General features: G+C 53.9%; 1 protein-coding gene across 2 annotated transcripts; it reads left to right on the plus strand.

The window, feature by feature from the left end:
- The first annotated feature begins 7,477 nt into the window (after positions 1-7,477).
- Positions 7,478-27,762, plus strand: SCN4B (sodium voltage-gated channel beta subunit 4). 2 transcript variants are annotated; one of them, XM_029209717.1, is made up of 5 exons: positions 7,478-7,542; positions 16,502-16,674; positions 17,638-17,866; positions 19,592-19,721; positions 24,077-27,762. In XM_029209717.1, exons 3-5 carry the CDS (start codon positions 17,734-17,736, stop codon positions 24,168-24,170), a joined length of 357 nt encoding a protein of 118 aa, XP_029065550.1. In that variant the 5' UTR covers positions 7,478-7,542; positions 16,502-16,674; positions 17,638-17,733; the 3' UTR covers positions 24,171-27,762. The 2 variants fall into 2 exon arrangements, with proteins under 2 accessions (XP_029065550.1, XP_029065549.1); XM_029209716.1 differs by lacking the exon at positions 7,478-7,542 and adding an exon at positions 8,710-8,924.
- The last annotated feature ends 221 nt before the right edge of the window (positions 27,763-27,983 follow it).

Here is a 27,983-nt window from a genome sequence, read left to right on the forward strand (position 1 = left end):
GAACTGCTCTATCCTAGTTACGTGCTGCTGAATCGGCCCTCAATTCAGGACCAAAGGCAACCACCCGGCCCAGGGGCTCTGCTCTCCCAGACAACCCAGTCTTTTTCTCTCTTGCCTTCTGGTTTTGTATCTCTTTGCACTTTTCTCTTTCTTACACACACACCCACACACCCTCGCCAAGGAGGCTCACCCGATAAGAAAATCCTCAGCTTTCTGAATGCAAGGGAATGCTGAAGTGCTTGGTTTCTACTTTTCTCATGGTTTCTTTGTCATTTCTGCCTGCTCCCTGGTAACCCAGAGACCTTCGCCACTGGTTTAGTGGTCAGATGCATTTTAGAATATTCTAGGAGTAGCCTAACATTCGTAGTCCTAATGCCGGCAGCTGCTACCTGAGAAAGAAGCCAGATAGAAGGTGGCAGTGTTAAACAGAGGTGGCTGGTATTTGACAGAACCAAAGGCACCTTGGTTTAAAAGGATGTCTGCCCTTGGAGCCCCTGAGTCCTTCCAAGGATGGGATGTCAGAAAGGATGCTTCCCTACTTAACAGATAGGAAACTGAGGCAGGGGATGTGGACTCAGGTGCTGGGGATTCTGGCTGGTTCCTTCCGGGTGGACACAGCATCTAACTCGGTCCAAGGCTTCTCCCCCAGAACGCTTGGAGGACACTGTGGAGCTGGGCCTGGCTTCTGGGAGGACTGGGTTTGGCTCAGGTGTCTCCCCTAAACTGATGTTTTGGGGCTCAGGCTGCTTGGGGCCTGGTGAGGTAGTTCTGATTGAGGAGGGAGCTGCCGTGTGCGGGAAGGGCTAGCTCCCACCCCGCAACTCAGAATTGCTCACCGGCTTCCTGTGTCCCCCACCTGAGGTGCTGGTGCCTCTCCATTCCCACTGTTCCTTTGCTTCCCGCCGGAGCCCCTGCAGGGCTCAGGCACAGCCATCGGCCTGCCCATGGCCGGCTGCCCCGGAATAGTAGTCTGTATGCGGAGCCTCTCAGAGTCCCTAGGACAGGTTTTGAGGCCCAAAAGGAGCGGGGGAGGGGGAAGAGTAGATCTTTACAACATCAGAGATGGGCGGGATCCCGGGGACTACTTGGCCAAGTCTCCTGATTATCCTGAAGGGGAAACTGAGGACCAGGTCGGGGAAGTGATTTGCTTAAGGCCACAAGATGAGTCAAGGACAATCCAGGATCTCCCAGCTGGCTCCAGGCCACCTGTTCTTCCCACAGCCCACACCCAGTCTGAGCCTAGCGCTCGGCACAGCTCGGCACAGCAGCCCACACCAGCCCAGGCTCCTGCCTGCCCCTTCCCAGTGGGCTTGAGTTGAACAAAAAGAAGCCCCCATGCTTCTTGTAAGGGCACAGTTTTGAAAGCTGAGGTTCAGAGAGGGAAAGTAATTCTCCTAAAGTCACACAGTAGGCTAATGACAGAGCTTGGTTTTAGTCGCCATTCCGAGGCCCATTCCACACCTCAGCAGAGTGCCTTTCCTCATGCTGGTTTGTATATGGTCCATCTTAGGCCACTTGTCTCCCTCCCATGTTGCAGGTGTTGTGCTAAAAAACTTCAGGGGAGAGGAAGCTGGGGCAGTGCCTGGTGGGATATGGGTTGGGCAGCTGGGTGCACAGGAGCACAGGTCCCCACTGAGGTCTCCTGCCCTCCGCCTTTGGCACTGCAGGGGCTCAGAAGGTCCATGCTGGCAGGGCGCTGCGGGCACTCTTCTCAGATGGCCATGGTGAAATTGACCCTGAAGCCTGCCAGGTTCTAGTCATTCCTGGCTGCCTGCTACCATGCTGATGTGCAGGGTACCAACCACCTTTTAGGACAGGCTCTGGCCACCCAGTGTTTGAGAGCTCCAGAGGGCCATGGGGAAGGAAGCCCATCTTAGAACTATATCCTGGCATCGTGACATGGCCCATAAATTTGGTCCTAAAACAGATTAGCCTAGGACCCCACTCCTCTGCAGGGCTGAGGAGGCCTCTGTCTAGAAAAGGGAGAAAGACTGCGGGAGGGAGGTGGTGGGAGTAGGTGAGTTGGGAGTAGGTAGCTTGTAAAGCAGCTTCTCCTTTTCTCTGGCAATAATGACTTTGAGAGTCCACGAGGTGCTGGGAAGGGGGCCAAGTGGACACTGGGTGCTCAGCTTGGCTACTTTGGAGTCCATGAGAGGGGCTGTCCCTTACAGCCTTGGCAAAGTCACTTTTATCCCAACTGCAGCTGCCTCTGCTTCTCAACTGCGACACATTCCCTGTAAACAGGTGGCATAGGACTAGAACTGTTTGCCTCAGCAGACTGAGACCCTCCTGTAGGCAAATGGGCAAAGGAAGGGGGCGTGTTCCTCCCGGAGAGGAAGTGTGTGTCACAGCTGATGGCTAATACAGCGGGTGGGGCTGTGGCCACAAGGAGAGGGATTCGCCTTGACCCATTCTGCCCCAGGGCGAAACATTAGGGCTGGCGGACAGAGGCAGATATTGATCCAATGGAAGTCAGAGCTGTGCAGAGGGTTGAGTTTCTCTGAGGTAATGAGCTCCCCATCCCGGAAGGTATTCAAGCATAGCTTGGGGGTGTTGTCGAGAAGATTCATATGTCAGGGCATACTTTTAGACGCTGTCTAAATTTACTGACAATGGCCCTCTGCAGCCCTCATTTTAGGATTCAAATGATAGAAGTAGGTTTAACTCTTGCTTGCCTGAAGATAAACAGGACACACGAATGGGCAAACTCCTGTCCCTCTGCCTTGTTACTCAGTCACGCTCTACCCCAGGCTGCCTCTGCACTCTTCTACCTGCTTGCCCTATTCATCTTTACCCGACTTAGCAATGGTGGTGGGGAGAGGGTAGGTGGCGAGCCCCTATTCACAGTGAGAAATAGGCCGGGAGAGGGTGGAAATCTGGAGTTAGGAACCCTCAGGAACTTCTTTCCAAAGATCAGGCCAAGTCTAACTTGTATCTTTGGCCCTCCAGCTGGGGCAAAGCTTCCCCTGTCCTTCAATCAAGACTGTAGAAAATGGTGACAATCTTTTCAGCCTTCTCCTCCCTTCACCCTCCCAGCTTTGTCAAAGTCTTCAGCCTTCCCATCCTTGTCCCATAGCAGGCTCACACCCTGTGGGCTCTCCACAGGAGCTGATGCTCTTGGGAAGGGATGTGGGATGGGTGGGCTCATATCTAGCCTCAAAGGGTTTGGAGGGTGGGGCCAGGGTGGTAGCAGGGTGAGTGACAGCTGGCTAGACTAATCAGGATGAACACCATTTACTGATTAGCTACTCTGTGCCTGGCCCTGAGCTCAATATTCTATGTGTATCAGCTGACAGTACTCAGGACAACTCCCCAAATATGCATTCTTGTCTCACTTTTACAAATGAGGAGACCTGTTATACTAAGTTATGGGTACACTCAAGGTGACACAGAAAATAGCAGAGAATTCAAACCCAGGGTGGAGCGATGCCAAAGCCATCAATCACATCAGGCTGTGATTGGGAAAGGGCAGTGGACTGGCCTCTTGCAGCCCAGAGACCTAGGAGTGGGTGGGGGAAGGGTGACTGGGAGCCAATCTCAAAATGACCGTGGACAGCCAGAGATGGGCAAAAGTGTTTGGAAGCAGAGGCAAAGGCTTCCCAGTGGGTCTCTAACATCCCACCTCCTGCCTGGCCTGGCCCCTGACCCCACAGCTCTGTGCAAACAGCTCTGGCTCCCGCTGGCCACCCTCTCCTCTCCTGGTTTCTGAAAACCTATAAAACCTTTTCTTCACCTGCTGACGAGTTGTCTCCATCCCTACACTTCCTCCTCGGCCTGTGTCTCACTCCAACTTTCCCAGGTTCCCCTTCATTCCAGGCAGACTCTCCCCTGCTCCCATGCTTCTTCCCTTCCTCTCGGCCATCTCTCCCGACCTTCTGCCCCTGCCATATCTCCTCTTCTACTCCACATCCTCTCTCTCCTCTCACTTTGCAAGATCCACCGCTCTCACACTAAAATATTCATAGCGGATGGGACCAGAACACTAGGGGAGCCCTGCCTGGCGCTCTGCACCTTTTTACGCTTCTGGTTTGGTCAGTCTGTCCCAGCGCCCAGTTCAGCGGCAGGACCAGGTCTATGGTTCCAGGAGGACATCTAGCCATTCAGCTGACTAGGCAGTCCCCCTACAATGAATGAGAAACCTTCCCAATGCCTCCGACCCCCAGCCCTCCTGAGCCCCCATCCTCCCATGATGGACAAGCAGTGGGGCATGGTAATCCATGAAACACAGAGGTAAACACAGCTCTGGGGTGCTGGGTAGGGTGGCTGAGACCCTGCCATGGGGCTTCACGCCCTACCCCAAAGTGGCCCAGAATAAAGGGATGCCCAGGACTCACCCCATCTCTGAGCTGCAGTGAGGGAAGCAGACGCCTGCTCCTGCAAGGGGGCACATGCCCCTCTCCAGCTTGGGACTGTCCAGTGAGCATCTCCTTGGTCAGGATGTTTTAGCTCCCTCCTCCCTCTGCCCTCCTCCTCCCAATGAGCTCATCTGTCTGGGGCTCCCCACCCCCCTTTGCCTGAAGGGATGTTTGGAAAGAACCTGGCAGAAAACAGAAAAAGAGGAAGGAAGGGATGGAGGAGGTGTGTGAGCCCAGAGCCCTTAGAGAAAGTGGAGATGGGTGAGGAGAGCTCAGGAAGAGTTCATCGCTGCTCCAAGTCAGATTCGAGGTGGGCTGGGGAGCAGCGGGCGAGGGGGCCAGTACTGGTTCCTTGCTGGGCTGCTGAGCCACGTGCCTGCGGGTTGGTTTGGTGCATGCTGTCCTGTTAACCCCCTCAGCACCTGCCAAACTTCAGTGGATGCTGAGACTGTGGCTGAGGCAAGTGAGCACTGAGCTGGAGGGCAGGAATGGTGAGTCGGGATGGGCAGGGAACAGACCTAGGTGCATTAGAAGGAGACACCCAAACGCCTGGCCAGGTAGCATCCACCCAGCCCCAACCCCAGAGGCAGAAGGATTTGGGAGCATTCAACTTTAAGTTACTGTATGCAGAGCATCCCGGCTCCTGCAGTTCCACTGTCCTGAGGTTGGGGCCCTGTTGATAACTGGGCTATAAGCTCCTGGTGTCGATCTGAGTGATCTGAGGTCAGAGGGAGAGGGGCTGGGAGGTGGGGGCATTGCGGGGGGGGTGGATCCCTGCAGAGCTCCCTCTTCTCTGCCTCTCTGAGCCGGGTCAGCGTGGCTGCCGTCCAGCTCCGTTACCTGCAATGCCCCGACAGGAGCCGAGAGGGCTTATGCGGGAGGCAGAGAGGCAGGCAAGGGCAAGGGCAATAGGGGAGCCAGAGGGGGAGGAGGCTCCCTGCCAGGCTCTTATTACTTAGAAGGAACTCCTCCCAAAATAGCTCTGGAGGCCTCACCGGAGCTCTCCCTTCCTCCCCTGCCGGGGTCTTGGCTAGCTTTCTGAGAATTGACAGAGATGGAATCTTCCACCTACCCGCCCCAGTGTAGGTGGAAGGTGGGACCACCCCCAGGGTTGAGTACCTGCCTGGGTAAAAGCATCTCCCGGAGGCTGGGAACCGGAGCTCGACCCCCATTTCTGCCCGTGTCACTTCCCCACCACACACTGAACCTCATACCTGCGCTGCTTCCTAGCTCCCATCCTGGCCCTGAGGTGGAGGCGGAGGGCAGGAACCCAGAGGCTTGCCTGGTCTCAGAGAGGACTGTTGGACTAACTGCTTCAAAGACCCTGAGCCCTCCCCCGCACACCCACCCCCCTGGAAAAATCTCCTTTCCCCTTAAATCTAGGCCCCATCTCCTCCCACCTGAGAACAGCTTTCTGGCAGCTCCTTGGCTCAGGGTCCAGTCCGTCTCTGCATCCCTGAAAACTTGCTCTTCGAGGTATCTCTGAGCCAGGCTGCCCAGGACCTGAGTGTGCAGGACCCCACCACCACGAAGCCAGCCTGCTGGGCACAGCGGGGACCTGTGTCCAAACCACCATCCTGCCCTCTAGGGACTTGCAGCCGGAGGCGCAGAAAGGGCCAAAGTGCCCATCCATCTGATGGATGCACTAGGGTTTTGAGAATTTTTGAGGAAAGTGCTCTCTAAATGTAAAATTCCTCTAGCCGCTAATGCATCTTTCAAGCACTTTTTCTGCCCAGCTGTGGAGCCCTCCTGCTCTCTAGAGGAAAGCTGGGGGTGTGGAGGGAGGGAATCAAATAATGGGGCAAGTTCTAATTCTGACTTTAAGAATCACTTTCTCTGTGACCTTGGGCCACACATTCTACCTCTCTGGGCCTGTTTCTTCATTTGGGAGGCGTGTGGGTTTCGTAAGAACCCTTCCGGCTCTAGGAATTGGTGAGCAGCGAGGCAGCTGAGAAGGTGGAGGGCGCGGAGGAAGCTGGCACCTTTCGGTGTCCCCAGGGTCTAAAGATATCCAGGGAGTGCTGTCCCCTCCCTTCCCCTTTCTCTGGGCAGGGGTCACTTTCCTTCCCTTTGGCTCACCTCCTGTCTCAAATCAGCCTCTGGCTCTGAGAAACTTGACCCCTGCTGTAAAAATAAAGTGGGCAGTGTGGATGTCTGGCCCTGTGGATCTAGTGTCTGGAAGCTCCTGGAGAAGGAGGCGGTAAACGTGCAAACTTGGAGACAGGAAGAGTCTTAGCCTTTTTAGGGCCACAGACCTCTTTGAGAATGATGAGAGCTAAAATGTACTGCGGGCTGACTCTATGCCTAGAACTCTGTTAGCACTTTTACGTGTGATAATATCTCATCCAGTCTTCATAGGTCCACATCTGATGTTTGTGAGGCCTGGGGCAACTGCACAAATGATAATTACATATATGTCTAAATATAAGTTATGAATCAAGATAACAAAGTGTTAAAACTCATCTATTATCCTCCACCTTTGATGAATTTTCCTCAGTCTTAATTTTAAGGCCAGGCCCAAAAGCCATTCCCTGGTCCACTCTTCCCTGGTCTCTCATACATGCCTGGGAACCCTCCATCTGCACGTCAAGTTCCATCCACTTCCCACCCTCTGTAAACAGCTGCCCTTTGCCCCGGCCTGTGGGTGCACATCCGGCATGGGCAGCTCCTGAGAGGATTGACCCAGGGAAGAGGCCTGCTCGGAATCGGGTCACGTGAACAGGGAATTCCAGGGTCCCGGATGTTCGGAGCATGGTCTAGAAGAGGAGGTGTATAGACTACCCTCCCTTCTGTCCCAGGAACCACTTTTCCAGTGAGGAGGCGTAGGGCCAGAGGAGGGCCAGAGTGAGGCCCTCCAAACTCAGGAGCCCAGGGCTGAGGCCCCTGTTGCCCAGGTCTAAGGGTGGCATTGCTCTTAACAATTGCATGAGGTGAATATCGTCCTTTTCACCATATTACAGATGAAGCGGCTGCAGAAGGTTGCATAACTTGCTCAAGGTCATACGACAGCAAATGCTGGAGCTGGGACTTGATTCCCCAGTGCCTAACTCCAGAGCCCCTATACCACTATCACAGCTATACTGAGCAAGCCTCTCTCCTGGAAAAAAAGAGAGACATTCAGCATTTCCAGTACAACCTCAAGGGGTCCATGATCTCTGAAGCCCCCCAGGGACCCCAGGTTAAGAAGGTGAGCGGTGCGGGGGCAGTAGCAGAGGTCAGGCCATGAAGTGGGAGCAGGTTTCCAGGTCTGAACCAGTCTCCAGACAGGCAAAGGTTGGAGGGTCAGGACCTCAGACAGGCCCTGTGGTGGCGGGAGGGGGCTGGGATGGCTGGGAAGGGGCTGCTGAGAAGGATAGCAGACATGAGTCACCAAACCACCCCAAGTAGCACTAGTCACTTGTAACTCAAGAGGGTCTGGGAAAAAGCCCTCTGACCTGGCTGCGACCCCCACCAAGCCCGGACATTTGCCCTGGGCTCCTCGACCCCCACCCCAAAAGGGAGGCGAGGCCAAGGGAGTCCTCCAGGATTCTGAAGGACTCAGGACACCCTTGGAGGGGGGTAAAAGGGGAGGGTCTGAGGGGGGTGGCCTAGGTGGGAAAAATGAGAAGTAGGGGTGCCGCGGGAGGGTGAAGCGGGGCTTGGACCCGATCGGTGGTGTCTGGCCGATTCCCTAACTAGGAGCATCATGATTTTCGAGGAGTCCATGAAGCAGTGGGAGAGGATGGTGGGCGGTGACGGGGGTAGTTTACAGTTGGAAGCCGGGTTCCCGGGACCCTGCACAGCGGGGCTCCGCGAGGCTGCACACTCGCGGGTCGGCGGCCGCGGCGGGCAAGCCCGCACACGCCCGCCGGCTGCTGCAGTGCTGGCTGCGGGCATCCGAGCGGTCCCTTCGCGGCCCCGGGAGAGGGAGCCGCTACCCTACTCGTGTTCCTCAAAGCAGAACATCACAGCCTTCCAACAGCCGAAAAGCTCCATCTCTACTCGTCCCCAAACTATCCTCCTAATGGCAGCTCAGCGCACGGGATGATGCGCGCGGCTGAGGGCGGCCCTGCAGGGCGAAGCCGCAGCCGCCCAGCCCGAGCCGGAGCGGAAGCAGGGGTGGTGGTGGTGGGGCCGGTACGGCTGGCTCCCGGGGCTCGGGGACCACGAGGCGGGGGCGCCCGGGGCTCCGCGGCGGCCACCGCCCCTCCTGCGGCTGGAGCGCTTCCAAAGCAGAGGAGCAGCGTCGCTCGCGTCTGCACTAGCTCGGAGGTCCTGCTGCTCCGGGTCCTCCTCCTCGGGCCCCTCCTTCTCCTCCCCTTGCCCTCCGCGGCTGCTCCCGCAGCCGGCTCCTCCTCTCCCTCCCTCCCCCTCTTCGCCCTTTCCGCGCCAACTTTCCCGAGCCCCGGCCGGCGGCGCACAGCTCCCCGGCAGCCTCGGGGCCGACTGCAGGCCGAGGGCTGCGAGCGCGGCTGTGACCTGTGTATCCTGTCCCCGCGCCCCTGGCGCGCTCGGCAGAGAATAGCACGATGCCCGGGGCTGGGCACCGAGGCGCAGCCCGGGCGAGATGGCTGGGCACTGGGCTTTTGGGTAAGGCAGCCCCGGCTTGGTTTCTTCTGCCTCTTTCCCCCACCCTTCCCCCACCTTCCCCCAGAGGAGGAGACACTTAGAAGAGCAGCGCCTTGGACGGGGTGGGCTTTGGAGTGCGGCACGGAATGAGCATCGCGGCTACCGCTTCTTGCCGGACGCGGGCTCGGACTGCTGAGCTCCCTGGGGACCGTGCGCCGTCCCCTGCCCCATCCGGCCAGCCAGCCCCGAGATTAGTTCTTTGCTGTCTGTGGTGCCTTCAGCCTCGGGCTTCTAAAGCTGAATCTTGGGGCCCAGAGTTCGGAGGTTTAAGCGTGCTGGGGGAGCGTGTCTTTGCCTTGGGTGTAGGGGATGCCAGGTGGGTTTGCATCCCAACATGTGATTGTTCGGATGCTGGTTTCTACCTCTGCCCAGAGCCGTTTGCAACTTGGATGCTTGTTGCCCAGGCAGTAGTGTGCACCAGTTGGGGGTGGGGGAGCTCCCCTTCCTCCTGGTCCTTTTTCTGTTTGACTCCTCTGCTCTCTACTTCCCCCAGTGCCCATTGCCTTCCCTGCAGACTGGATGGGGTTGAAGGGACTTGGAGGACAGTTCAAGCCCCTATTTATTTATTTAGTTGTTTTTGGCCCACGCCTGCTTGCGGGATCTTATTTCCCGGACCAGGGATTGAACCCGCGCCCTCGTCAGAGAAAGCGCGGAGTCGGAGTTGTAACCACTGGACCGCCAGGGAATTCCCCAAGCCCCCTTTTAGGAAGTATCTTATCTCTCTTCTTAGGTAAAGATTCCATGGGGGTGTGGGGGAACCTGTTTAGCCTGCTCCTGGCTCTTCATTTTTGGGATGAGTATGAAGACGGAGGGGGCACATCCAGAGGACACAGAAGGAACAGATTATTATCTATTAGTATGCACGCGATAGTTTCAAGCGTCAAACTCCAACAGATTGGGGGATGATATTTATTAAGGCCAGAATGTAATCGCCTCATAAATCATAGCTGGATTTCAATGTAAGCTGACTCCATCTCTGGCACCTGCACCGCTTCCTGTTTATATTAGTCACATTTGGCTTTTGGCAGCTCCCCCCTCATCGGGTCAGGCACACCATGCAGGCATTTGGGCTGAAAACAGGGAGACAGAAGCCTTTAAGGGCGGTCACTGCTGCTTCTGCAAATGTAAACTGTGTGCAGACCTGTCGCGTTGGCACCTGGTGGAGGAGGGGGATAGAGTATGTCTTGCACCCAGGAGCCACTGATTTTATTACATCCCCACAGCTGGATAGAAGTCACTGGTGTTCTCTCTTGTACCTTAGGCACAGATGTGCTGGTTTCACAGTGACCCTAGGAAGTGGGCCTCTGTAGGACTGAGGCTCCTCTTCATGGGCTAGGCGCAGTGCCACTCTACACTAGCTGCCCCTCACCCCATCCCTGATCAGCCCGAGTTCCCACTGTGGCCATGGCCGTTTTATCCTCAACTGCGAAGTTGAGGGTAAAATGGTTGCCAGTCCCTTCCTAAGCATGTAACTGGTAATGTATGTGTCCTACACACCCCTTCCTGTTCCCTGATTTGCTTAATTACTGTGATCTCTGTGTAATTATCACTTGTGAGGGTGCTATGTTGCCCCACCCTCTTTCCCTTGGTATGTGTTTATTAAGGGCTTGTTTGATGAGAAGGCAATTAAGGAGAGGGTGCTGAGTCCCACTCAGAGGAAGGAAAAGGAAAGGGTAAGTAAGGAGTTCATGGAGAAGAGGATGGGAAAGGGGGGAAATGGAGAAAGACCCCAGGTTTGAATCTGGAACGGGGGATTTGTTCTTCTTCTGGAGATGCAGGCCTGTGGGGTCTCCCAAGCCCTAATGCCTGCCGTGGCTGGTGGGACCAGCATGCTAGGTAGACCCCAGGTACAGATCCTCCCACTTTGCCCTGTTGCTGTGGGTGTAGGACTCTCTGCATAAGCCACGGGCTGGCTGCACCAATGCACCCGTTCCGTGGCCTGCAAGAGGAGGGATGGGCACTCTGCTTGGACTTGTTTGCAGAGCTGGTTTTGTTGAGCATCCAGTGTTGTCTCAGGGGCATGTTTCTATCTCGTCAAAGCCCCTCGGTGTGGGCCGGAAGGAGGCAGGTTGCCTAGGGTGAGGGAGCTGAAATCTTTCCTCTGTCTCTGGGCCCAGGGGCCTTCCTGGCTCAGCCTTGCCCCCCCCCCACGGCCCCCAGGGCCTGCACCCCAGGAGGGGTCTTGTCCTGCTGACCTCGGCCCACTTTCTGCCTCCCAGCTCTAACTTTGAGCCTGTCTGACTCCCCCGAGGGCCAGAGTGTATCAGCTTCCTTATTAAAGTCAGCTGTGATTCCGCCTGCCCTGCCAGGAGAGCCCTGGGAGCTAAACTTAGAGAGGGCACCACGCTGACCCTCTTTCCTCCCTCCACCCCAAGGTGGGTGTCACTGTCCCCGGATGTGGGAAAAGGTGGCAGAATGTTTCCGCCTTGGCATTTGCCTTGGAAGGTCTGATGGTAGCCCTGAGATCCCTGCTGGTGTATTTAATGATAACATTTGCATGTACCCAACACATTTTTACTTTAAATGGGAGGCCTGAGTCAATCCTTAGACAAAACCGCAGCACCCAGATGATATAGGAGGGGGCCGATCAGTAAATAGCAAAGGAAATGGCTGCTCTGAGAGTGGCTCCATGGTTAGGGTCTTTCAGTGAGCAAAGGCAAGGCTTAGGGGCTTAGGATTGAATTCCACAAGATCATGAGTAGGAGGACTTGTTCATCAATCCCACGGTGCCAGAAAGAGGCCCTCAATCTGAAACACACTCAAGAAATTCTAAAGAGTTTAGTTTGGGACAAAGCAAAGGAAGCCCTTCTTTATCTAAGGAAATAACCACATGGAAATAATTACCTCCAAGAAGTAATACAAGGTGAAAGTATAAAACAGCGTGTGAATGGCCTGGAGATATTGTTGACTGACACTGGTCATTGAGTTGGGGTGCCTTGGTTACATCTAGACCTGTGATGGGGGCCACCTCTGTCTCCCTCCCTTTAAACACTATCCTCCACCTGCAGAGTGCCCAGGCCAGAGGATGGACTCACTGACGCCCTTCTTGTGTGTTTTTTTTTTTTTTGCGGTACGCGGGCCTCTCACTGTTGTGGCCTCTCCCGTTGCGGAGCACAGGCTCCGGACGCGCAGGCTCAGTGGCCATGGCTCACGGGCCCAGCCGCTCCGCGGCGTGTGGGATCCTCCCGGACCGGGGCACGAACCCGCGTCCCCTGCATCGGCAGGCGGACTCTCAACCACTGCGCCACCAGGGAAGCCCCCTTCTCGTGTTTTATAAGCTCATGTTTTAGCTTTATACCAAGCTCAGAAGGTAGGAAAGACAGCCATCCCTGGTTTGGGGCTATGGCACCTCTGACTTTCTCAAGGTCAGCAGGCAGAGTGGGGCCTGCCTTGTGTCTGCTGACCCATCCACCCTGGCTGAAGTACCTCTCGGGGTCCTCTAGTGGATTTATACCTGCCCCTGCTCCCTCCTCTCCCCGCAGCGCAGGCTCACAGGGGAGAAGGTACAAGAGGCAGGCCCCTGGGCTTTCCTGTGCACGAGTCTCCCAGACACAGCCGGCAGGACTTTTGCCAGCTGGGAGGGCGTGCTGTGGAGAAACCAGGCTTGTTTGGCCTCTCTGATGCCTTAACTCGGGCAGGGCTCTGAACTTCTCCGTGGAAACGTCTCTGCCTTTCCTTTGTCCCCTCCGGGCTACGATGGAAATGGCAATGCTTCACTCTGAGAGTCGGGGAGTCCCGATTGTATTAGAGTTAAGTCATCCACACAGGCACACACTAATCAGGCAGAAATGTGCACTGTCGTCAGCCAGACCTTAAAGAAATACTTTTCTCCTCTGTTCTGGACTTTTTTTTTTTTTTGCTTCTATTTAAAGCAGTCAAATAATTTCACTTTTGATGTGTATCTTTGGCGCTCTTGGAGAGCCCATTCTGGCTGAGGTTGGGGAGAGGGATTTGGCCCCTGACTTGCGTTCCCCGCCACCTTCCCCAGGATCCTGAACGCTGGAGGCTGGCGGTGTGGTGATCCTTGGAGCACGTGCTCAGGCCCCAAGGGAGCACTGTAGCCATCAGGAAGCTGCCTTCTCCCGAGAGCTTCCCTGTCACAGCTCTGCACTCTGTTCCTTGGTTTGCGGGGGCGGTAGGGGGTGAGAAGCAAAGCTGGGGTCTCCGATCAGAAGGCCATCTTCTAGGCTGGAGGGTGGAATCTCATGTCTGGCTCCCATCCCTAGACCTCTGGGGCAGGGGGTTGGGGGAGGGGAGAGATAAAAAGAAAACCAAGAGTGCTAAGGAGAGCTTGGCCCTGACAGCACCGTTCTCTTGGAGAGGCACCGTCACAAAGGGGTGGACAGCAGAGTGCCGTCGGTACACTGCTTATTCGACTCACCAGTTGTGTGGCCTTGAGCAGGTTAATCTCTCAGCCTCTTTTCTTCATTTTGAATATTGGAGATAAAAATAATAACTAACTACCTCATAGGATTATTATGAGGATTAAATGGGACAGTGCATGTAAAATGCCTGTCCTATTTTATAATAGGTGCTCAACTCAGATTCACCATTTATTATGTGGCCCTAGGCAAGTGACTTAACCTCTCTGAGCCTCAGTTTCATTGCCTGTGAAATAAGAAAAATGATACCTACCTTTTGGCATTCTAATAAAACTTGGAGTTAACAGGTAGCAATCCTCTTGCACAGTGGTTCTCAAAGGGTCATCCCTGACCACAGCATTCCCTGGGACCTTCTTAGAAATGCAAATTTCCAGGCTCCATTCTACGTGCTAGATCAGTAACTCCCCTGCAGAGCTAGCTGTAATTGCCCTCCAGGTGATTCTGACGCTCTGTGAATTTCAAAGCCACTGCTCTAGAACAATTCCTGGCACAGAGGAGCTGGTCAAAGAATGAAGGCTAATTGAAATGACCTCTCAGCACTAATTGGAACCCAGCAGGTGGGCAAACCCTGCTGCTTAAGGAGGTAAGGAAGGGCTTTCTTGCTTTGGGGCTTTGGGATGCTAGAAACGTCTCTTTTTTTTTTGGCCTTAGGTGAGTCACCTAACCTGTCTATGGTCAGTTGCCGTCTGTAATAGGGAGGTATTACAGTACACCGCTCATAGCATGGATGTGAAGGCTAAATGTGCCTGGCACATAGTAATTGCTGAGTAAGTATCAGCAGTTGTTGACAGTGGCAAGGGATCCTGGACCCGGGGTGTTATCTCTGAGCTTCGTGGTAAGAGCAGTCCACTTTGCCTTCAGAAGTGAAGTGGACATGAAGAAGCTGAGGGGGACCCTGAGAGCAGAGTTGGGCTGCCAGCTCTCCTTGGAGCTCCTCTTATTTATTTATTTATTTGGCTTCGCACAGCATGTGTGATCTTAGCTCCCCACCGCCGGGGAACTCCTCCTCCCCTATTTAAAAAGCATCGCCCATGTGGTACCAGGCATCATTATCTCATGTGGGCAAAACAAGAGGAAGCTGGTTTATGATGTACCACGAGGGAATTAAGTTTGACAAAAGAGGTCCTTCCCTGAGAGTGAGGATGGGAGAAAGAGCAAGGTTGGTGGCCTTTAAAACAAAGACTGACCCTAGCTGTCTTGGGAACCAGGGCAGTTCTGGGAATTGCCTTTAGAGCTGGGAACTGACCTGGCCTGAGAAGGGTTCTCAGGTGGCTCGGCCACTAAACCCAGTCAGTTCAGCCAAGTTTCCTCCCATTTTAGGTCTTGGTTGTCCTGTCTCTAAAATCAGGCAGTGGCAACTTAGTGTCTGTAACATGGATCAGTCTGGATCCTTTAGCTCGTACACTCTGGGAGCTCTAGGCTGGAGGTCCAAGTAGTTGAGAGAAATTACAGTCTGGGAAGAGATGCCGGGGAAACTTTGGCATAGGAGTTGGTGCAGCCAGATGGATGCTCTCAACTGCCCACTAGACCTGGGGTCAGACCCCAGTTCAGATTTCAACTGCCTCTAGAAGTTGTATGACTTTGGCCAAGGCACAAGGCACTTTGCTCTTCTGAGCCTCATTTTTCCCACCTGTAAAATGTGATTAATAAGACCCCCTTACAGGTGTGAGGTGAGGGTGATATGAGATTACTCACACATAGCCTTAGCAAGCATCCCGGCCCAGGAAAAGGTCATTATTCTTAGGATCACTGGAAACCTGAGAAGGACTCCCTCTGAGTCCTCACCCAGGGTGACCCTGGGTGCCTGGTTCATCTAGGGGCAAGGAGAGCTACTCTCTGATTCCGACACCCCTCTTCCCCATGACATTGAGGTACGGTGGACTATCCTCAAGGACTTTGTAGGACAGGAGGACCAGGTTTCCTTACAAGAACTCATGAGGCAGAACCCGGGGGCCACGAGTGGAAATTCACGATTGCCACCTGCTCAAGCGGTAGGGGTGGTTTTGATGCGAGGGTGTGGGAAAGAAGCAGGGGCGGGGGTGTAGGGCTCGGGGGATGTTCCCAGGACAAGAGGCCGCAGTGGGGCTGCGGGGAGTGGGGGGCAGGATGGGCCACTTCGGGTCACGAGGGGACGGAGTGTGCAGCGCCCTCTCCAGGCACCCCGCTTGCGTGCACCTGGTTGCCCGCAGTCGGCTTCCACAAAGTGTCTTCCGCCCTCACTTTCTCTGCGTTATTGCTTTATCCGTTCGGTTCTCGCTGCTGCTGACCGATGCCCAGACGTGCTCTGTTCCACCCCACCCCTCTGGATGCCATCCCGGTCCGCCCTGTCTCCCTTCTCTTCTCGGGGTCCCGCTCGGTGGTTCAGCAAGGTCCAGCGCGAGGCTCCCCTCTGCCTCTCCGCCCCTTGGGGCCGGTGGGAGCCGCCAGGGTCGGTGATGAGTGGCTGCTGCCGTTTTCCTCTTTTTCACCTCACGGGACCCCCTCAGCCTCCCAATACCCCACCCCCAATCCCGGAAACGTAACGGGGATGCCGCGCACAGCCCTCGGGGAAATTCCCAGCGCAAACGGGAGGCGCGGGTCCTGTCCTTGGGGGCGATGCAGGGACCGCATCCGCAGGTTAGGGGGCGAGGACTCGCGGCATGGAGGCAGGGGCCTGGGTTTCCTGGGTTGGGGTGACTCCTGGTGGTCACTTAGAATGCCCCAAGGGCTGCTAACTGGCTCGGAAGTCCATCCAGCTCAGCCCAAGCGGGAGAATGAATCACGGCGGTGGCCCAGGCAGTGTACGTTGAAGTAAAGAGAACCATCTTCCTGATATTGACACCAAGGGTGATAGAGACCTCCCAGCCTGACCAAGCCACTCCACCCTATCCGAGAGGTCCCTTCCAGGCCTCCAGCCTGGAGGTTCCGATGGTTTTTTTTTTTTTTTTCTGGTACGCGGGCCTCTCACTGTTGTGGCCTCTTCCGTTGTGGAGCACAGGCTCCGGACGCGCAGGCTCGGCGGCCATGGCTCACGGGCACAGCCGCTCCGCGGCATGGGGATCCTCCCGGACCGGGGCACGAACCCGTGTCCCCTGCACCGGCAGGCGGACTCTCAACCACTGCGCCACCAGGGAAGCCCCCGATGGGGTTTTAAGGGAAGTGGTGCCCCTCACACAGGTCTCTTCCTGGTCCCTGTGTCCCTGTCGCTGGAGGTATCTGTGGGAAAGGCCACTACCATCTACGCTGTCAACGGCACGGAGATCCTGCTGCCCTGCACCTTCACCAGCTGCTTTGGCTTCCAGAACCTGCGCTTCTGGTGGTCCTACAACAGCAGTGATACATTCAAGATTGTAAGTAGGCGGGGAAGGGACAGGACAGCTCAGATCCTCCTCCCTTCCTTGTCGCCTCACCCCTGCCTCCCATCCCAGGCTCTGGTCATTTCTGGCCTGACCCCACGGTGATGGTCCCCAGGACCTTTCATCACCTTTTCTCCCAGTATTCTTGTCGGAGCCTGTCTAGAAGGATCTAAGTGGGAAGGATGCTTAGATTGTGTTGCCAGAATTTGGGGTCTGTTGGAATTCTTGGCTAGAGTCCTCTGTCTGGTGTGAAGAAATACCTGAAACTTGGTTAGCTTGTGTAAAAATTAATACTTTAATATAAAAACCGGAGAGACAAGACCTTTGGGAGACTTGGAGAGGGGGAATGAGGAGAGTCCAAATCGGAGGAGGGCTGGGGAACAGGCCTTGGAAGGATGGGAGGGCAAGGCGGAGAAGAGAAGGGGCCAGGGCTGTGGCCACGGGTGGGGATGGGGCAGTCAGCAGGTGTTTATTGAGTACTCACTCTGCAATCTAGTAGGGGACCAGCAGTCACAAGACACCAACTCTGGATGTAATTAGAGGCTGAATTCAGAGGGTACCGATGCACAGTGCTGTGGGGTTGATCCACGTCCTGATGGAGGGTCAGAATTCAGACAGATGGGATGTGGCGTCAGCAGAGGCCAGGGGGAGTGATAGAGGGAAACGAGTGTGGTATTTGCAGGATTCCTTTCTTAAAAGGCTTTTATGAAGAGAACAGTAAAAGCATGCTACATTCTAGGGAGACCTTAATAACAGAAAGTGGGTTTAGCCTGAAGCCAGTAAAATCCAGGTTAGACAGGCAGAGCTATCGATACTGGAAGGAAACAACCGGGGGAGGGCTCTTCCTGGACCTGGGCAGGGAGATACCCAAGGAGTGGGCTGGAGTGATGTCATGACTCTCGAAAGGACCTTGATTCTTTCTTGGCCACCTCCTGGCTCCCCTCTTCCCCCCCACAGCTCATAGATGGGATCGTGAAGAATGAGAAGTCAGACCCCAAGGTGAAGTTGAAAGATGATGACCGCATCACTCTGGAGGGCTCTGTGAAGGAGAAAATGAACAATATTTCCATTCTGCTGAGGAACCTGGAGTTCAGCGACACGGGCAAATACACCTGCCACGTGAAGAACCCCAAGGAGAATTACCTTCAGCACCAGGCCACCATCTTCCTCCAAGTTGTTGATAAACGTACGCAGTAAGGGCTGGGACGAGGGCAGTAAAGTTGGAAGGACGGGGGTGGGGGCGGGTACCCAATTCAGTGTAATGGTGAAATGGACCACGTTGGTGTTTTCTTTCGCTTTATGCTTTCAAGAGCTCCTGGAGTTACATCTGGAAGCTCGAATAACTTAGCTTGAATACTTATTCTGCCCCTGAATAGCTTGTGATATACACTTAGGCCTTCTGAACCTTGTTTTCCTCATCTGTAAAATCCGCATTCGCTTAGGGCTGTCGTGAGAGTTACAGAAGCTACTACATGGGAGTGTTTTGTAAAGTTCTCCGTACGTGCTAATTATTACTGTGTATTCTGTTAGCGACAGCCGATTGGATGCCAGGCATCAAACCAAAGAGTGCTAGGAATGATACACAGTGTTCTTTCTTGAGGAATTGACAGGTCAGGGTAGGACAGAAGACAGGTAAACACATAATTGAAACAGGGGCAGAGCATGTAGAGGCACAGGTAACCGACTGATAAGAATGATCTCTCCCTCTGGAGCTTAAGTCCCAGTTGGTGGGGTTTCATTCTGACACAGGTGAAACAGACAACGAGGAAGCACGTGATGAGGGTGTCACCTGATCCCAGACACTGGAGGTGTTTAGGGAAAGGGCTGGAGGAGTTAGGCTGGGTGGGCATCTACGAGGGGGAAGTCTGGAAGGCTAGGGAGGTGCAGAAGCAGAGAAAAAGGAAGGAAATCTGCTTAAGGATCCTGATCGTGCTGTGTTTCTTGTGTGCCTGGGGGTCCACTGCTCCCTAGATGGTGTGGAATTTCTACAGAGGAGATGCTCATGATTCTGGAATTTTTTATTTTTATTTCTTTAATTATTTTTTTGCGGTACGCGGGCCTCTCACTGCTGTGGCCTCTCCCGTTGCGGAGCACAGGCTCCGGACGCGCAGGCTCAGCGGCCATGGCTCACAGGGCCCAGCCACTCCGCAGCACGTGGGATCTTCCCGGACCAGGGCACGAACCCGTGTCCCCTGCATTGGCAGGTGGACTCTCAACCACTGTGCCACCAGGGAAGCTCTGGAATTTTTGAAGTTAGGGCCATTAGGATTCTCAGGTGGATTGGATATGGGGGTTTGTAAAAAAGAGAGGAGTCAAGAATGACTCCAAGGATTTGGGCCAGAGCAATTAGAAGGATGGAGTTTTCTCAGCAGAGATGGGAGAGACTGTGGGTGGAGAAGGTTTGGGAAGTCAGGGGTTCAGTTTTCAGTTGAGGGATCTGAGGCTAGAAGAGTTAAGTGACCAGTTCTAGGTTACCCCCTAGTAAGTGACCATGGAAATCCTGTAGTTGAAATCCAGACTACCTGGCTCCAGTGCCTTCTGATCACATAAGAGATGTCACAGGGAGATTCTCAATTTCTTCTGCATGGGCAGAGGAGACCTAGGAAGAGGCAAGTGAAAGTCTCATGTTTGAGGGTCAAGTCAAACCTGGGTGCTGTGGTCCCTGAGTCTGAGTTATTCCAGAACTTGTGTGGGTGTCTGCGGGAGGGCGTATGTGCAGAGTGTCGGGGGAGAGGGCTGTCTTCCTGTTATGCCCTAGCCTGATGGATGCCATATTCTAGCTTCTCCTGCTTCCTGCCTGAGGTGGGCGTGTCCCAGATGCCCAGGTTGGAGGCTCTGGAGCTGCTGGGCTGCCATGGTGACTCCTGCTCCCCTTTTCCACCCCCCTTCTCTCCCTGCTCTGGCCATGAAGTGGAAGAAGTGGACAACACAGTGACACTCATCATCCTGGCTGTTGTGGGCGGGGTCATTGGGGTCCTCGTCTTCATCCTGCTGGTTAAGAAGTTCATCGCCTTCATTATCAAGAAGACTCAGGAGAAGAAGTGAGTTGACTCCTGTCCTCCCACCAGCCCACCACCCACTCTCATATTATAGGTGTTCCCAGCATCTTCTCATCCACCGTCATCTACCCCATCTGCCCTTCATCCTTCTGCCTATCTCCTAATCCCATCATCTCTTCCTAATTCTCTCACTCTCTTCCCTATCCCTGCCACCCTCCTCCCATCTTCCAGCCCCATCCCTAATCTCACTTCCTTTTCCCCATCCTCCCAGTAGGTGTTTGTTAACGCACTGACTTCACTGAGAACATAAATACAACCCACTTGCTCTTCCTCATTCCCCTGTCTTCCTGCCCATCCCGTTAGCCTGTCTCTATTTGTACCACCTAAATCTAAAGTCCTACCAAAGGCTTTAAGATGCCTTTTGTTTTTTCAGATGAGGGAAAATATAAGATTCCATGTACAGAAGCTCTAAAATGGGAAGATCCTTCTAGGGTGATGGGAGTCTCTTATTGTGAAATTCTGAAAATCCTAATGAGGGAGATAAAAACAGTCTGAAAAGGCTGATATGGCCGCCTAGGAAGCCCTAGGATAAATTCAGGTATAAATCAGATATCTGTAAGAGGAAGGGGAGGGAAGTTGGGGAGGTACAAAGGGTGCGACCCAGGCCCAGAATTGCCGGAACAGGCAGGCTCCAAAATTGAATGTTGCAAAACCAGAGCAGGCAAAAGGCATTTGAAAGTTGTGTTCTTGGCAAGAAAGATGAGATGAGGCAGGCCTGCCATTGGAGCAGAGAGGGTGAGAGTAACAAGGAGAGGAAGAGAGAAGGGGGAGATGCTCTGTTGGTGTTGGCTTCATTCTGCTCTGTTGAGAAGAATTAGGCTTGAAAGGGCAGAAATTCCACTGGTAAGAAGGGAAGGCAACTGATGGCAGGGAGGGACTTTAGAGAACGGCAGAGGGGAGGGGGAGCAGGGAGGCACTGGTTGAGATGATGAACTCTTGGGTTGTCCGCCTGTATCATGGCCAGAGGCTGGGAGGGTTTTGGAGATCTGAAGAGGGGCCAGGAGCATGGAGCTGGACCAAACTCTGTTTTTAGCAATCAGTCTGACTATTGATGGCGAGCAAATTTGGAGAACACATTATTCAACATATGGTTTAAAAGCACTTAGAAAAGAAAACAGTGATCCTTGGGAGCCACCACAGGTTCATCAAAAACAAGGCAGGCTAACATTTTCTTGCTAGCACACAGCTGGATCAGGGCGCTATAGATAGTAATACTTCCTGTCATTCACCGCATGCCTACCATGTGTTAGGTACTCCGCCAGGCATTTTTTAAATAAAATATGTACAATTTTATTTTGAAGTTGAGCAAAGTGAGGTTCAGAGTGGTTTAGTGACTTGACTAAGGCTAATAAGTGATAGAGTTGGGATTTGAATCCTGACTTGTTTGCTTTGAAGCTTCAACCATTGCCACCATACCCTACTGATTAATGGGGTGGATCTAGAGTTCAGTCAGTCGTTCTTTCATTCGGTGGCTCTTTTTGAGGTGCTGTGTGCAAGGTACTGTGCCAGGTGCTGCAGGAAATTCTGGAAGGAATGAGATTCTGTAAAGAAGACATGTACACAAATCATTGTAACATGAGGCAGAGGGATTAGGGCCGGTGTAGAGGTGTGAGAGAATGCCGCAGGGGTTCAGGAGAGGGTGAGATACTAGGGAAGGATTTCTGGCCAAAGAGACATTTGTGATCAGCTTTGCAAGATGGATATGATTTAAGCCCTGGGGAGGGTGAAGAGAAGGGTGTTCCGGGTGGGGAACACTGAGAGCAAAGACAGAGAGTCTGGGAAAGGAGCATGTTCTGGAGAACAAGGCATTTATTGTTGTTGTGGTTGAGAGAGTGGGGGGGTGTGATAGGGAGGAAGGGGAGGAAAAACCTGCGAAGGGGTTGGGACAGACCCTTGAGGACCTGGGAGTCCAGGCTGAGACTGGCTTTCCTCTGACTGCAGGGGAGCTGGGGAGGGCTTGCAGGGCCTGGCTCCATCAGAGGACCCGGAAGAAAGGGTCTGGCCTTGGTGGGCACAGGGACTGGCTGGGGAGGTGGGAGACAGGCCACGGGGAAGCCCGAGGAGGTTCTCCGAGCAGCGAGGAAAGCCTGCATAACAGCAGAGATGTGGCTTCTTCCCGAGAAGACGGGAGGTGTGGGGCAGCATCTCATGATCAGTTCTGGGCTTTCACATGTGGGTGCAGTTCCCTCTGCATGGAGTGTCTCCTCCCTCTTTTCCTGCTGATCTTTCTTGGTCTCAGCTTAAAGGACACTTCCAAAGAGGCTTCCCTGACCCTAGAAGGAGCCTTCCTAGGTTGAGTCCCTCCCTGGTATGCCCCCCATCCTATCATTTACCACATTGTATTGCAATTACTTGTGTAATAGCATGTCCCCTGGAAGACTGCAAGTGTTTGCAGAGCAGGTACCATGTCAGTTGGACACCCTTCTAGCCTGATACGGTGCCTGGTAGCCAGTAGGGTCTTAGTAAAGAAATATGGATCGTTAGGTGGATAGGAATTGGCCAGGTTGACTATACCTTAGGTATTGAGATAGATAGATAGATAGGTAGATGATAGATAGACCCATCTGAATAGAGGTCTTCAGTGGTATGTCACAGGGCTCTGTTTGTTCACTGTTATTATTAAGACTTGAACTACACTAGGAGTGATATAAGAAACCTAGCAACTATATTGGATGGAGAACAAAACTGAGATCTAGGAGGATCTTTTTTTTTTTTTTTTTTGATTGAAGTATAGTTGATTTACAATGTTGTGTTAGTTTCTGGTGTATAGCAAAGTGATTCGGTTATACATACATACATATATATTCCTTTTCAGATTCTTTTCTATTATGGTTTATTACAAGATATTGAATATAGTTCCCTGTGCTATACAGTAGGACCTTGTGGTTTATCTATTTTATATATCGTAGTTTGTATCTGCTAATCTCAAACTCCTAATTTCTCTCTCCCGCTTTGGGAACCGTAAGTTTTTTTTTTTCTATGCCTGTGAGTCTGTTTCTGTTTCGTAGATAAGTTCATTTGTGTCATATTTTAGATTCCACATATAAGTGACATCATATGGTATTTGTCTTTCTCTGTCTGACTTACTTCACTTAGTATGATAATCTCTAGGTCCATCCCTGTTGCTGCAAATGGCGTTGTTTCATTCTTTTTTATGGCTGAGTAATATTCCATTGTATACATGTGCCACATCTTCTTTATCCATTCATCTGTGGATGGACATTTGGTTGTTTCCATGTCTTGTCTATTGTAAATAGTGCTGCTATGAACACTGGGGTGCGTGTATCTTTTCGAATTAGAGTTTTCTCCAGATATATGCCCAGGAGTGGGATTGCTGGATGATATGGCAACTCTATTTTTAGTTTTAAAAAACTAAACCTACGTACTGTTTTCCATAGTGACTGCACCAATTTACATTCCCACCAGCAGTGTAGGAGGGTTCCATTTTCTGGATCTAGGAGGATCTTAAGAGGCTGGAGCTATGGACTAAATCTTGCAAGATGAAATTGATGAGGACAAAATGTTAAGTCCTTCCTGAAGGCCTCAAACCCAGGTATAGAAGCCCAGGCTGAGGCTAAGATGTAGTTTAGCGACAACAGCAGTGAAAAAGACTTGGAGGGTTTCATGAGCTGAAAGGTGGTAGTGATGTAGCAGTCAGGTCTTCCCTGGAGAGCCCTGTGCAGCCTGGGCACTGCTGTTGGCGGGCGTTATACTCAAACTGGAGCATGTCCAGCACAGGGTGGCCAGGGTGTTGATGCTCCTGGGGGATGTCTTCCACCTAACCATCTCTCCTTCCTACTGCCCTGTCCCACCACCCCCTGTTCACATCTGCTGTGCCCCTTCCATCTCGTTCTTCTACCTCTGGTCACAGTGAGCTTCAGGAGGAAGGGCCTGCGGGGTCCTGGGTGAGGAGCGCTTTGCCCTTGGCATACTGCCCGCTGGCCTGTACCCTTCCCCTGGGTTGGCACAGTCGGACAATTGCCCCTCAGCACTGATCCCTAGGAACAGCGCCTGGTACCCTTGCCTTCTGCCACGTTGAGATGACTGGGTGATGCTAGCCTTACTGAGACCTTCCTGTGGGTCAGGCACTGTTCCAAGGGCTCACTGACTCCTCCCAGCAACCCCATGAAGAAGGGGCCATCATTATACCCATTCTATAGATGAGGATATGGAGGAAGAGAGGTCAGGCAACCTGGCCTCTGGCTACCATAGCTCTACAGAAGGCCAGGGAGAGGGTCCAGCGCTGGCCCAGGGCACCATGGCTCCTCCTCTACCATTTACCCATCACTTGGGTTCCTCCTCTCACCAGCACGCCCCTCTCTCCTCTCTCCTCTCAGGAAGGAGTGCCTCGTGAGTTCGTCAGGGAACGATAATACAGAGAATGGGTTACCTGGCTCCAAGGCGGAAGAGAAAGCACCAAAAAAAGTGTGAGCCCTGCTTGGGGCCAAGCAGCCGCCGGGAGCCTCGCTTTCTAATGACGAAACTGATGCCTGAGCCGTGTCCGTGAACCCACGTGCCTGAGACACCTGCTGCTTGGCTCAAACTGTAGTCTTTCCGGGCGGGGAGAAACTGGGGTCCTGTCCAGCCTGCCCCACCCCCTTCCCCACCAGGGCTCCCCAGGGACAAGGGCTGGCCAAGGGAGGGGCCCTGTGGAAGGTTCAGGAAAGGAAAGGAGGGGCTGGAGCGGTGTGGAGGGCCGGTCCCCCGACACCTGGGTAGATGGTCTCCTTCAGTGTCCCCACCCTGGACAGGGAATGCCTTGGTTTTCCTCCAGATGTCTCTTTGTGAGAGACTTGGGGGGTTGGTGAGGGCTGTCCCGGTAGCTGGACCCTGAGTATGGAGGACTAACCCTTCTACGGTGGGAGTGGCCAGAGGACTCTGTACAGGATCCGAGGGTGGGAGGCTGCTGGAGGGGTCCTACAGTGAGAGGCTTTGATGGATTCCTGCTGCCCCACATCCTTCTAGTGAGGAACTCCCCTTTCCCCCCACCCCTGGGTGCCTGCCTGCCTGTCTTGGTTCTGCCCCCCCCCCAGACCCCAAGCTGCTCAGTCTCTGAACCCTCCCATCTAGGGCTGCCACCCTGGTCTTGGGGGCTCCTAGCCCACCTAGTCTGCTCCTCTGATCTCTGGGCCCTGAGGGCTCATGCAGGGGCCCCTCAGGCCTTCCCAGAGCACTGGGGCTCCACCTACACCTTTCCTAGTATTTCTCCTTGGGGGAGCAGGGCTGCAGAGGTGGGCCTCTTGGCCACGGAATGCTCACCCCAGCCCTGCCAACGCTGGCTGCCCCTTCTCCTCGGCATGGCAGGACCATGGCCACTGCTGGGAGCTCGCAGCCAGCTCCGCCCTGCTCCTCTTCCCCTGAAGCAGCAGGTGGCGCCATCTTGCTTGAGGAGTTGCTCCTGTGTTCCTCCAGCTTCTCCCTGCCCAGGGGTGTTCATCTCCATCCCTGCGTCAAGGCTGGCCTTCACCTCGGGGACCCTGTTGCTTTGGATGAGAGGGCCCTTGGGTTTTCTGTCTGCTTCCTGCTCAGCTGTGCCCCACTCTCACCCCAGGGTTGGGGAGGTGCAGGGAGAGAGTGCCCAGGGTTTTCCTTTGCTTTTCCACGCACTGGTTTGTACACCCCTTGCGTATGGGGCTAGACTGTGCCTTAGCTCCTGAGTCCTGGCTCATGTGGTTCCTCCCCGCTTCAGCCCCTAGGGAACAGCCAGCTCTGGTGGGCCCTGGTGAGGGTCCCGCTGCCCTCACCCACGGTCAGGTAGGGGACCAGGGAGCTGGAGTTGTGTCGTTAATAGCCCGCTGGCCAGCCACTGAGTCTTGGAGGCGTCTGCCAAGTGCTCCCGTGGGCCCCTTACAGGCCATGTCGTGGTATTGTCCCTGTGGGGTTGGGGAAGTGAGGGGGGCCGGGGCTGTGATCATGGAGGAATCCGCCATCTGCTCCCACCCCCTCACTCTCTTGTTGAATTCCTGACACTCTGTCCTCTGGGCCCCTGGGAGGGATGAGAGGGGAGTAGCCCCCTTTTCCAAAGTGTGTGGGGACTGCCTGAGGACTCTCCCTGCCAAAAAGCAGCAGCGAGCGTCCCCAAGGGTGCAGGTTTGGGGAGGGGGAACAGGAGTGCCTGCAGGGCAGCCATGGCTGTGACCTGTGACCCTTGCCCAGCCTGAGGGGCTTGCAGGGTCCCACTGAGATCTGCCTCTGTCCCTTGCGGCCTCCTCCACCCATCCTGGGCTCAGGTTCAGATTTTCCTGGCTTTGGGAGCAGACAGACAAGAGCCACCAGTCATTCGGGAAACTTCATAGGCTGCCTTCACGCAAAACTGCTTGCTTCTCCTTTCCCAGCGTTAGCATTTGGGAGGGCAGAGTGCCTTGTGCTCCTCTTACTCCCTTGAGAGGAAGCCAAGGCGTATAGAGTGGGGGAGAGGAAGAGCATCATAGGCGGGTCATGCACATTCTCTTGGCTTAGCTTTCCCTATCTATAAAATGGGTGTAATAATACCTACCTCACAGGACTGTTGTGAGGCTTGGCAAGTTTTGGTTTAAAAATCTTTTTTGGCTTGGAAAGGGATCTAGCAGTCCAGATGTCATAATTGGAGGGATTGTTCCAAGTCTGTCCTGTCCTCATCTCTGTGTCCCATCCCCATAGTTCACACACACACATGCACACGCACACGTACACACACTCTCTCTCTTATCTGTCTCTCTCTTCCCACCCCTCCGCCTTGGAATTGTTTTAGTCTTTGTAATGTTAGAACCCTGGCTCTGATGCTTAAAGTTTCCTGTCCATGGCTTTTGTTTGGTGGTTTTCAGTAGAGGTGATTGGGACTGTAGCGGGGACACTTTTGGCTGCCCCAATGCCTGAGGGCTCTACTGACATTTAGTGAAGGTGGGGGCTAAGAATGCTAAACTTAGTCCCCACCACAAACACTGTCCTGCGCCAAGCCCGGGATTATAGCCACGGAGAAACCCTGGCATGAATTTGCCGTAGATGTATGGGCAAAGCCATCTTACCAGGCAGACCCTCAGCAAGTGCAGGTCTCCAGGGGCTGGTGAGGGTGTTTTCAGGGCCTGTGGGCTAGAGAGAGCCATTCACAAAGTTGAACTTGGGAGCCCTGGACACACGCATCTATGCTGACAGTAAGGTCAGGAGACCGTAGACGAAGCGTTTCCCAGCTCCCCGTCCTTGACCCCGCATAGGACCTGAGCATTCCAGGCCTTGGGATTCTCCCGGTGCAGGAATTGAGCAGAAGGCAGCCAGAAGGAACCTGGGGTGCTGGAGAGGTCTGGAAGAGAGGCCGGTAGAGCTCAGGGAGGGAGTGAGAGCGAGCTCCTGAGATGGGGGCAGCCGAGGGTGTGCCTGGGTGGCGTGCGTGGGTGGAAATGCATGACTGTGGGGTGGGTGGGCCATGCATGGACGTCGGGGTGTATGAAGGTGTGCGTAAAGGCTGAGTGTGCCTGAGATGGGGGAGGTTCTGCACGTTTCAGGAGCCATCTTCCCTGGCCAGAGCTATATCTGTTGGGGCACCTGGAGGCTGAGAAAGGATAGGAGACAGAGGGGGAGATCAGCCGTGCTCCTGGGCTCCGTAACGCCGTGACTCCATCTCATTGTCACAGACAGATGCCATCAGAGTGCTGGGGGGAGGGAGTGCCAGGAGGGGGCACTTCTCTGGGGAAAATCCTACAGCTTGCTTCACTTTACTTTGTCCCAGGTGGGAGTCCTTACCCTCCCACCCGATACACAGTGCTTTTGACTATCTTATGCATGGTTTATTCCTCTGCCTTGAATGACAATATACTCATAGTCAATTTTCTATGGAACTATAGATCGAAACAATGCAGCACAAACGGGCCTTGGGGGGCCTCAGATCTGCAGGTGCCTCCTGGGAGGCGCAGATGTGCACACACCCAGCACTGACTTGTGTTCAAGCACAGAATGAATGTGATCAGACTGTCTTGGCTTGACAACATGTTTTGCATTGTAGAGTTTTATCTAGCTTTGCCTTGGATGAAATAAAAATTATGTTTAATAGAAACGGTTTGGGGTTTCTACTTCTGGCTGACTGGAATTTGGGGCCCAGTTTTATTACTTGCCAGCCAAACCTCAGTCTCCTTGTGTCTGAAACGTTCCCTGCCTTGGTGAGATAACAGATGTAAAAAGTCTAAGGATGCCTGGCATACTCACAGGCATTCAGGTCGTATTAGTGCTAGTAGTACTTCTTCTCTGGAGAAGCTGCAAAGATGGCCCTCTAAT

This window comes from Monodon monoceros, unplaced genomic scaffold (genome assembly GCF_005190385.1).
Source record: "Monodon monoceros isolate NGI ecotype Baffin Bay Population unplaced genomic scaffold, NGI_Narwhal_1 Super_Scaffold_7, whole genome shotgun sequence".
NCBI classification, from domain to species: Eukaryota; Metazoa; Chordata; class Mammalia; order Artiodactyla; family Monodontidae; genus Monodon; species Monodon monoceros.

Excerpts from the sequence above, each read along its gene's own strand:
- SCN4B (XM_029209716.1), top strand. The coding sequence starts at position 8,864 with ATGCCCGGGGCTGGGCACCGAGGCGCAGCCCGGGCGAGATGGCTGGGC. Across the intron at positions 17,867-19,591 it reads CCTCCAAGTTGTTGATAAAC|TGGAAGAAGTGGACAACACA; the intron begins GTACGCAGTAAG and ends CTGGCCATGAAG. Across the intron at positions 19,722-24,076 it reads AAGAAGACTCAGGAGAAGAA|GAAGGAGTGCCTCGTGAGTT; the intron begins GTGAGTTGACTC and ends CTCTCCTCTCAG.